This window comes from Pseudoliparis swirei, unplaced genomic scaffold (assembly GCF_029220125.1).
Source record: "Pseudoliparis swirei isolate HS2019 ecotype Mariana Trench unplaced genomic scaffold, NWPU_hadal_v1 hadal_29, whole genome shotgun sequence".
NCBI lineage: Eukaryota > Metazoa > Chordata > Actinopteri > Perciformes > Liparidae > Pseudoliparis > Pseudoliparis swirei.
The window spans coordinates 384,828-396,253 of record NW_026613265.1 but is presented as its reverse complement, the minus strand read 5'-3'; the positions used below and the strand labels follow the sequence as shown (position 1 = coordinate 396,253).

General features: G+C 48.7%; 1 protein-coding gene across 1 annotated transcript; it reads right to left on the bottom strand.

Moving 5' to 3' along the window:
* Nucleotides 1-393: 393 nt before the first annotated feature.
* LOC130191242 (eukaryotic initiation factor 4A-III-like) lies at nt 394-2,043 on the bottom strand. The gene is made up of 5 exons (XM_056410906.1): nt 1,794-2,043; nt 1,331-1,403; nt 1,172-1,238; nt 1,031-1,093; nt 394-944 (listed from the first exon to the last, which is right to left on the bottom strand). The coding sequence occupies exons 1-5, from the start codon at nt 1,942-1,944 to the stop codon at nt 798-800; spliced, it is 501 nt and encodes a 166-aa protein (XP_056266881.1). The 5' UTR covers nt 1,945-2,043; the 3' UTR covers nt 394-797.
* Nucleotides 2,044-11,426: the final 9,383 nt, after the last annotated feature.

Below are 11,426 nucleotides of genomic sequence, written 5' to 3'. Positions count from 1 at the left end.
GCTCTGTTTAACCCTCCTGTTACCTTTACATTTACTAACATATTTTACCCTCGGGTCAATTTGACCCCAGCAATTAAAACCTCAGAAAGTTATTAGAATTACTATTGGTTACCAAGCTTAAGTGTGAGGTAGTCTATGTTTGTTTGTTGACTACCTAAATAGCCCTTTAAATAAATAAAAAAGTTGATATTTCTGATATGTTTGACACAGTGAAAAACAGCCTGGGGTCAAATTGACCCCAAAGAACACCGACATTAAACATTGAATGGGGTCAAATTGACCCGAAAGGTAACAGGAGGGTTAAACATTCTGTTTAGGATGATGATGTTTTAATGTGCCATCTGGAACAAAGATCCTAAATAACTGCTGAGTTGCAGCACCATTGTATAGAAGAATGTATAAATGTATATATCCGTCTTTTGTCATAAATCTCTATGTTCTCACAAAATATACCGAGAATATCGGTAATATGTGATTAATCATGATTAATCCACAAAAACCTGTGATTAACCCGATTAAAATTCGTATTCGTTTCACAGCCCTAATTATAATATGTGTTCCTATTGAATGGTATATTGACACTGAACTGCATAATACACCCAGCAGCATTATGGGATGTTGAGCTTCCCTCAACTCAAGACGACCACCGTGGCTGATGGTCATCTGGCGCCAGCAGCCGCCGAGGACCCCCATGTGGCTTCAGGGTTCATAAAGTAAATATGAAGTATACTCCGGATTTAGATATGTGAATAAATAGGGACTCGGCATGCTTAATGGAGGCAGAGAGCAGCAGGTCTTCAATGAACCTCACCAAACACGCGCCCCGGGGTCCCTGAGACCACGTGCTGACCGTAGTCCAGCTTCCTGATGTCCTCGCCCACGTTGGTCCCGCCGATGCAGGAGTGACACTGGACGTTCATGTAGTCCCCCAGAGCCAGCAGCACCTGAACACACCAGAGACAAAGACCATCAGAGGCCAGGACACCCACGCTCGCAGACGATTGGTCGACTGTGATGTGGGAGGGGCTACCTTCTGGATCTGTCCGGCCAGCTCTCTGGTTGGAGCAAGGATCAGAGCCTGGGTTTCCCTCACCTGCAGCAACAATACAGATTATGAATACACATGTATAAATGTATCTCCAGGGAAGCGGAGGGCACCCTGACCCCTGACCTGGATGTCCAGACACTGCAGCACCGACACGCAGAAGGTGGCCGTCTTCCCAGTTCCAGACTGAGACCTGAACAGAGAGCAGCCGTTAGAACACCTGCACAACATTGGTAAACCCTGGGGTACCTGTGGACCCTCAGGACCCTACGGTGCAGGTCTTACTGGGCGATGACGTCACGGCCTTTGATGATCTGCTTAATGGCTCTCTGCTGGATCGCTGACGGCTTCTCAAAACCTGGAACACAAAACATGAAAGCTTCAGCTTAACAGAGACCTAATACTAATGAGTGGTTTGGCACCAGGGGTCCAGGTGGGCCCTGTGGACCCAGGACAGCAGCTCTCCGACCAGCACACACCGGGAGCTCTCTGTTCACGACACTCATCCGGACTCGAGCTCCCGCTAGCTGAAGCTAATGCTAACGGAGGAACAGCTTCATCAAAAAACAGCAAATGGTGTAAAGTAAATTACATTATACATCTGGAGCTTCGATAAACTATGATGAGGAACAGTATAATTAACTTATATCCTGATTGAACTAGTCTAAACATCGCGGAGATAAACAGTTAGCTTTAGCATCCTAAGCTACCCCCCTCCTCCAGGAGGCCGCGGAGATCCCCGGTTTACCGTAAGCGTAGATGCCGCGCAGCAGGTCCTCCCGCAGGCCCATCGTGTCGAAGGTGGGGGTGACGTCCACCTCCTCGCTGGTCTCAAACTCCACCTTGGTCATGTCCTCGTCCCGAAGGAGCCTCTTCCTCTGCAGCCCGACTGCAGCCATGTTCCTCTGCGATGTTTCTGTGAGGCCAACAACAAGAAAAGAGCTGCGACGTTCTGCTGAACACGCGGAAGAAAGAGCGGGGGAGCGCTGATGACGTAGCGTGCACGTGACGCGCTCTGCTTCCGGTCGGTGGAACAGCGACACATACAGGTCAGGAGGGGAAACGCACCACAAGTCAGAGTCTCTGAACCGGATCTGACCAACTCCAGAGAGGTTCCTCTCTCGGAGCCTTAGAGATAGAGTAAGGATATATATTAGGGCTGTGAAACGAATAAAAATTTAATCGGGTTAATCACAGGTTTTTGTGGATTAATCATGATTAATCACATATTACCGATATTCTCGGTATATTTTGTGAGAACATAGAGATTTATGACAAAAGACGGATATATACATCTATACATTCTTCTATACAATGGTGCTGCAACTCAGCAGTTATTTAGCAGTTTTCTTCCATATGGAACATTAATACATCTTCATCCTAAACAGAATGTTTAACCTCCTGCTACCTTAGGGTCAATTTGACCCCATTCAATGTTTAATGTCGGTGTTCTTTGGGGTCAATTTGACCCCAGGCTGTTTTTCACTGTGTCAAACATATCAGAAATATCAACTTTTTTATTTATTTAAAGGGCTATTTAGGTAGTCAACAAACAAACATAAAGTACCTCACACTTAAACTTGGGAAGCAATATTAATTCTAATAATTTTCTGGAGGTTTTAATTGCTGGGGTCAAATTGACCCCGAGGGTAAAATATGTTAGTAAATGTAAAGGTAACAGGAGGCTTAAACAGAGCATTTTTCTCTTGTTTGTCAACCATTAACTCCACCATGATACATCTAAAGGCCTCTAGTCTTCCTCTAGCAGCTGCTGAGGCAAACTGACTGTGTGGGTTTTCATGAACTGGGCCGTGATGAAAGGGACGGCGGGACACCGCTGCAAAGCTGAAACCTCACCGCCCGGACACGGGACAGATTGACAAGTGACTTTGTTTTGCTCGGTCCCGGCGCGCGCGCACGGAGCTCTGTGGCGCCAGACGGAGATCGATAAGTGTTAACGCAACGCCAAGAGACAGAGATGACATGATGCTGTGAGATAATGATCAGCAACAGACGTTAGTTTAATAAAAGAACAAAGACGTGCTCTAGAGAACATGTCAGGGGGCGGGCCAATCTCTTTAATGTCATGCGATCTACCGACACTACGCCGCGATCGACTGGCAGGTCGCGATCCACGTGTTGAGACCCTGATCTACAGGAAGTAAAAGTCGTAACAAGGTTTCCGGAGGTGAACCTGCGGAAGGATCATTACCGATGAACAGACCGACTGCATGAGAGCGGACAGAGTTCAGATTGAAGTGGTGCATTGGAAGCTCATTTAGCAAGTGACTTTTGTTTCATCCCGACGACCAACAACAGACGGATTGGAAGCTCATTCTGCGCATGCGTTAAATGCGTGTTTTTTTTAAAACTCGTTAAACCTGTAATTGAATTAACTGAGTTAACGCGTTATTTTTCACAGCACTAATATATATATATATATATATACGTATATATTATATATATATATATATACACTACCGTTCAAAAGTTTGGGATCACTCAGAAATGTCCTTATTTTTCAAAGAAAAGCATTGTTTTTTTCAATGAAGATAATTAAATGAATCAGAAATACCCTCTATACATTGTTAATGTGGTAAATGACTATTCTAGGTGGAAACGTCTGGTTTCTAATGAAATATCTCCATAGGTGTATAGAGGCCCATTTCCATCAACTATCACTCCAGTGTTCTGATGGTACATTGTGTTTGCTAATCGCCTTAGAAGACTAATGTCTGATTAGAAAACCCTTGAAAACCCTTGTGCAATTATGTTAGCACAGCTGAAAACAGTTATGCTGATGAGAGAAGCTATAAAACTGGCCTTCCTTTGAGCTAGTTGATTATCTGGAGCATCACATCAATATTATTTTTGTATCATGATGTCTGAACATTATTTAATTATTATTTTTATATTATATTATTATATTATATATATTTTTTTTATTTATTTAGAAATAATATTTATAAAAGCATCGCTAAACATGTTTGGAAGTATTTGAATATCCGCCCAAGGTAACCAGTTGTTTCAGATCGTCTCGATCAAACTGTTCCTGGATGAATATCAAAATTACTTGGCTTGCAGTTAATATCTAGTGGCGTAGCGCATAGACTGCTCAGCTTTAGAGTTTCCATGGCTTTTATGCATGAAGGAGATAAAACCAAGTCGCTGCGTATCTTTTATTATAAAATATGTTTTTTACTTAGGGCTGTGAAACCATTAAAAATTTTAATCGTGTTAATCACAGGTTTTTGTGGATTAATCAAGATTAATCACATATTACCGATATTCCCTCGGGTATATTTTGTGAGAAACATAGAGATTTATGACAAAGACGGATATACATTTACATCTCTTCTATACAATGGTGCTGCAACTCAGCAGTTATTTAGCAGTTTTCCATATGTGGGAACATTAATACATCTTCATCCTAAACAGAATGTTTAACCTCCTGTTGCTCGGGTCAATTCTGACCCCATTCAATGTTTAATGTCGGTGTTCTTTGGGGTCAATTTGGACCTCAGGCTGTTTTTCACTGTGTCAAATATTATCAGAAATACTCAACTTTTATATATTTAATGTGGCTATTTTAGGTAGTCAACAAACAAAACATAAAGTACCTCACACTTAAACTTGGGAAGCAATATTAATTCTAATAATTTTCTGGAGGTTTTAATTGCTGGGGTCAAATCTTGACCCTAAGGGTAAAATATGTTAGTAAATGTAAAGGTAAATAGGAGTGGTTAAACAGAGCATTTTTTCTTGTTTTGTCAACCATTAACTCCCACCATGACACATCTAAAGCGCTTTCCTAGTCTTCCTCCTGCAGCTGCTGAGGCAAACTGACTGTGGGCTTTTCTGAACTGGGGCCGTGATGAAAGCGCGGACGCGGGGACATAACGCTGCAAAGCTGAAACCTCACCGCCCGGACACGGGGACAGATAGACAAGTGACTTTTTTTTTGCTCGGAGTCCGATGCGCGTGCGCACGAGCTCTGTGGCGCGAGACGGAGATCGAGCAAGCGTTAACGCAACGCGGAGACAGAAATGACATGCTGCTGTGGAGATACGATCAACAACAGACGTTTAGTTTAATAAAAGAACAAAGACGTGCTCTCAGAGAACATGTCAGGGCGGCCAATCTCTTTAATGTCATGCGATCTTATCGAACACTACGCTCGCCGATCGACTGGCAGGTCGCGCATCCACGTGTTGGAGACCCTGATCTATGCAGGAAGCAGAAGTCGCTGCATGGGTTTCCGGAGGTGAACCTGCGGAAGGATCATTACCGATGAACAGACCGTCTGCATGAGAGCAGACAGAGTTCAGGTTGAAGTGGTGGATTGAAGCTCATTTTGCAAGTGACTTTTTTCGGCCCCAACGCACCAACAACAGACGGATTGAAGCTCATTCATGACATGCGTTAAATGCGTTAAAAAAAAAACTAGTTAAACCTGTAATTGGATTAACTGAGTTAACGCGTTATTTTTCACAGCACTAGTTTTTACATGTGTTTCTTCATGTGTGATGTCTAGTGCTCACTTGTACAATCGTAAATAGATGTGAAATGTGGCCTCAAGAGCTCCAGCAATATGTTCATCATTGTTTTGTGGATAGAACATTACTAGTATTCCATTCTTCCTGTTGTTCAGTGTTCGCAATGTTTCTAATCTCTGTTCACAGTACCATCGTCATTATATACTCGTCACGAAAGTCAATTAGTTGTTGTCAAAATGCGTCGGTATTGTGTGGCTGTTGCGTTGCGAACAAGCATTGCTAAACATGTTTCAAAGTGTAAATATCCGAACAAGGTAACCAGTTCTTTCAGATCCCCTCCGCCAAACTGTTCCCATGAAACAAAAGATGTGACGTAATGGTTGAATATATCAATTACTTGAGCTGAAACTAATATCTGGTGGCGCAGCGCACAGACTGCGCGGCATAGAGTGCTCTTCATTTTGCGTGACAGATCGAAACCAGGTCGGGCGATCTTTTTATTTTTATTTTTTATTAAATGTATTTATTCCTACGTGGCTGTGATGCACTGCTCACTTATACAATCGTAATCGCCGAAATGGATATGAACGGAGGCTTGAAGATCTCCAGCAATGTTTGTGAATGTGTGACGAATCTGGTGACCGAGACAGAGCCCCGCTGCATATGTGAAGAGAACACAACACACGCACGCGCAGGGAAACCAGTAGGTCTGAAAACCAGTAGGGGTGTAACACCGCAACAGCTGACCGACCAGGCGGAAACGTGGCGAGGCGCCGCGTTCAATCCCCGCGCTACTTCACCCTAGTCCGGTCGGTGCTGGGCAGGTTCAATGTTCCTGCAGTCTTCTGTTAGCAGTAGTGTTGTTACCAGATGTGCCGACGCTTGAGTGATGGAGGGGGCGTTTCCTCGAAGCGCGTATCGAGGCTTGCTTCATTTAGGAGAGCCAAAAATGATGACGTCCGAAGCCTCGCTGCCCGGCTGTACCACGTGACTGCTTCGGGAAGCGGTTCAGATTTTGCCGGGAGGTTTGACAGCAATATAAACCCCTCAGGCTCCATTCAACATGTGGGTTGTTGGTTGAGAGTTTGGAGAGTTAGGAGAGTGAGGAGAGAAGGATAGGTGATAAGATGGAACTGTTGAGAAACTGTTATTTCTGAAAAAAAATGAATAAAATGTCCCTTGTCCTGTACATCACTTGTCCAAGTTACACAAGCATATTCAGTCCCCTCTTCCTAGTTACACACACACACACACACACACACACACACACACACACGTTCACTGTTCTGCCTGCTTAAGCCCATGCCATTTTCCTAAAGTTACATAATAACATTATTACACAACCTGCCGTATCATATGATACTACCATTTTGGGAACATTTACACACACAGAATACATTCAAAAAATATTTTATTATGCACATATGTGATCATTTATGTACAGAAATGATTTGGTCATACATTTTTGTAATTCATAGTCATTTCCAACAGCCAGAACAGACACACACACATTCAATGCATCACATGATGTGGTTCAGATACAGCTGCCTGTGATTATGCACTTGGCCAGTAGGGGGTGTCGTGAGCACATGAAGCTTCGAGTAATGAACCCTTTCTCGAACCAATTGGCTGAAGTGGTTCGATGCCTCATGAGGCTTCATCTCACCATCACTAGTTAGCAGGGCTCTCAAGTTTTGAAGACAGGCAAGAGTGACGTTTCCATCAGCATGTTCGGAGCGCGCCTGTCAGCGCGCTCCGAACAAAAAAACCCGCGTCATCTCCCCCTCGTCACCTTTTATAACCCGTGACACGTACAAATAACAATAATAATAATTATAATACAGGACAACACATGATCCCAACTCAATACAAGTGTATGCGAGGGTGCATCTATCGTAACTGGGTATTTACGACACTGAAGTAAACGTTAAATACCTCAAAAACTGAAGGGGCGCTAAAAGGGAAAAACTACATCATGGGGCTTTAAGTCCTCCATAGTCAACCACCTCTAACTCCCGTTTCCCGACAGGTTAGCCCCGCCTCCCCTCTGCTCCGCCAATCACAGACACGCCCCCTCGACCAGCAGCACGTCACAGGGTCGATATGTGTGTGTGTGTGTGTTCTCTCATGCAGCGACCGGGTCCCGGGGGTCCATGTGGTCCCGGTGGTCCATGTGGTCCATGTGGTCCATGTGGTCCCGGTGGTCCATGTGGTCCATGTGGTCCCGGTGGTCCATGTGGTCCATGTGGTCCATGTGGTCCATGTGGTCCCGGTGGTCCATGTGGTCCATGTGGTCCCGGTGGTCCCGGTGGTCCATGTGGTCCATGTGGTCCATGTGGTCCATGTGGTCCCGATGGTCCATGTGGTCCCGGTGGTCCATGTGGTCCATGTGGTCCATGTGGTCCCGTGGTCCATGTGGTCCATGTGGTCCCGGTGGTCCATGTGGTCCATGTGGTCCCGGTGGTCCATGTGGTCCCGGTGGTCCATGTGGTCCATGTGGTCCATGTGGTCCCGGTGGTCTGTGGTCTATGTGGTTCATGTGGTCCATGCGGTCTATGTCCCGATGGTCTATGTGGTCCATGTGGTCTATGTGGTCTATGTGGTCCCGATGGTCCATGTGGTCCATGGTCTATGGTCCCTGTGGTCTATGTGGTCTATGTGGTCCCGATGGTCTATGGTCCATGTGGTCCGTGGTCTATGTGGTCTCGTGGTCCATGTGGTCTATGTGGTCCCGGTGGTCTATGTGGTCTATGTGGTCCATGGGGTCTATGGTCCCGTGGTCTATGTGGTTCATGTGGTCACGGTGGTCTATGTGGTCGATGTGGTCCCGGTGGTCCATGTGGTCCATGTGGTCTATGTGGTCTGTGGTCCATGTGGTCTATGTGGTCCGGTGGTCCATGGTCTGTGGTCTATGTGGTCTATGTGGTCCCGGTGGTCTATGTGGTCTGTGGTTCGCCATGGGTCTATGTGGTCTCGTGGTCTATGTGGGGTCTATGTGGTCTATGTGGTCGTGGTCCTGGTGGTCTATGTGGTCTATAAGGTCTATGTGGTCTATCAGGTCTATGTGGTCTATGTGGTCTGTGGTCCATGTGTGGTCCATGTGGTCTCGTGGTCTATGTGGTCTATGTGGTCCCGTGGTCCATGTGGTCTATGGGCCGGTGGTCTATGTGGTCGGTGGTTCATGTGGTCATGGGGCCCGTGGTCTATGTGGTCCATGTGGGTCTATGTGGGCCCGGTGGTCCATGTGGTCCATGTGGGCCCGGTGGTCCATGTGGTCCCGGTGGTCTATGTGGTCCATGTGGGTGTCTATGTGGTCTCGTGTCTATGTGGTCTATGTGGTCTATATGGTCCCGGTGGTCAGTCATGTGGTCTAAGGGTCCCGGTGGTCCATGTGGTCATGTGGTCCATGTGGTCCATGGGTCTATGTGGTCTATGTGGTCTCGTGGTTCATGTGGTCTCGGTGGTCATGTGGGTCTATGTGGTCCATGCGTGTGGTCCATGGTGTGGTCTATGTGGTCTATGTGGTCCCGTGGTCTATGTGGTCTATGTGGGCTATGTGGTCTGTGGTCCTGTGGTCTATGTGGTCTATGTGGTCCTCGTGGTCCATGTGGTCTATGTGGTCTCGGTGGTCCATGTGGTCCATGTGGCCCGGTGGTCATGTGGTCCATGTGGTCTATGTGGTCCATGTGGTCTATGTGGTTCATGTGGTCTCGTGGTCCATGTGGTCCATGTGGTCTATGTGGTCCATGTGGTTCATGTGGTCCCGTGGTCCATGTGGTCCCGGTGGTCCATGTGGTTCATGTGGTCCATGTGGTCCCGGTGGTCCATGTGGTCCATGTGGGCCCGTGGTCCATGTGGTCCATGTGGGCCCGGTGGTCCATGTGGTCCGTGTGGGCCCGGTGGTCCATGTGGTCCCGGTGGTCCATGTGGTCCATGTGGGCCCGGTGGTCCATGTGGTCCGTGTGGGCCCGGTGGTCCATGTGGTCCATGTGGGCCCGGTGGTCCATGTGGTCCATGTGGGCCCGGTGGTCCATGTGGTCCCGGTGGTCCATGTGGTCCATGTGGTCCATGTGGTCCCGGTGGTCCATTGGTCTGTGGGCCGGTGGTCATGTGGTCCGTGGTCTATGTGGTCTAAGTGGGCCCGTGGTCTATGTGGCCTGTGGTCTGTGGGGCCTGTGGTCATGTGGTTCATGTGGGCCCGTGGTCCATGTGGTTCATGTGGGCCCTGTGGTCTATGTGGTCGTGGGGCCTGTGGTCTGGTGTCTGTGGTCCCGGTGGTCTATGTGGGCCCGGTGGTCTCTGTGGGCCCGGTGGTCCGTGGGGCCCGTGGTCTGGGGCTCGGTGGTCCATGTGGTCCAAGGGCCCGTGGTCTATGTGGTCTCGTGGTCCATGGGGTGGTCTATGTGGTCCATGTGGTCTCGTGGGGGTCCATGTGGTCCATGGGGCCGTGGTCTATGTGGTCTGTGGGCCGTGGTCTATGTGGTCGTGTTCATGGTCTCGATCATGTGGTCTATGTGGTCTCGTGGTCCATGTGGTCCATGGTCCCGGTGGTCTCGTGGTCCATGTGGTCATGTGGTCTATGTGGGCCCGTGGTCCATGGTCTATGTGGTCTAAGGGGCCCGTGGTCTATGTGGTCTGTGGGGCCTGTGGTCCATGTGGTCTCGTGTGGGTCCATGTGGTCTATGTGGGCCCGGTGGTCTATGGGGCCCGGTGGTCTGTGGGCTCGTGGTCTATGTGGTCTATGTGGGCCCGGTGTCATGTGGTCTGTGGGGCCTGGTGGTCTATGTGGTCTCGGTGGTCCATGTGGTCTATGTGGTCCATGGGCCTGTGGTCTGTGGCCCTGGTGGTCTGTGGGCTCGTGGTTCATGTGGTCCAAGGGGCCTGGTGGTCTATGTGGTCCGTGGTCCGGTGGTCCATGTGGTCCATGTGGTCCATGTGGTCCCGGTGGTCCATGTGGTCCATGTGGGCCCGGTGGTCCATGTGGTCCGTGTGGGCCCGGTGGTCCATGTGGTCCCGGTGGTCCATGTGGTCCCGGTGGTCCATGTGGTCCATGTGGTCCATGTGGTCCCGGTGGTCCATGTGGTCCATGTGGTCCATGTGGGCCCGGTGGTCCATGTGGTCCATGTGGTCCATGTGGTCCATGTGGTCTGGGCCGTGGTCTGTGGTGGCCGTGGTCCATGTGGTCCATGTGGGCCCGGTGGTCCGTGTGGGCCCGGTGGTCCGTGTGGTCCCGGTGGTCCATGTGGTCCATGTGGGCCCGGTGGTCCGTGTGGGCCCAGTGGTCCTGGTGGTCCATGTGGTCCATGTGGTCCGTGTGGGCCCGGTGGTCCGCTGAAGGACTCGAACACCAGAAACATGTCGACGTCGTACTGCCCGCCCCCTAAGCCCCGCCCCCTTCAGCCCCCGAGTCATCGCCAGGTGAGAACATCTTCATCATCTTCATCGTTGTAGAACTTCATATCAAACTGTCACGAAATATAGGATGACATTGATCATTACGCACTGTCCCTGACTGCAGCATTAAATTCACACGCGCTGTCCCTGAATGCAGCATTAAATTCAGTCCCTGAATGCAGCATTAAACTCAGGCTGCTGGTGTTTGTCCTATGAGTGTGGTGATGTTCTGCTCTCTGATTGGCTGTCAGGACATTCTTTGGGACCAATCAGATCCGCCTGCTGCGGGAGGTTCTGGGCGCCAGACGACCTCCGCAGAGACGCGTTCAAGGTCGCCTTGTACGAGAACTCAGCAGCTGGTTGCCGCCTGGTCAGCACTTCGTTTCCTTTCACAATAAAAGCTGATGAACAAGTTGCTGATCGAGCTGGACTCCAGATCAATAACCTCAGATACACGTCTGCAGATTCAGGGTTCAATCAATTAAACGCTA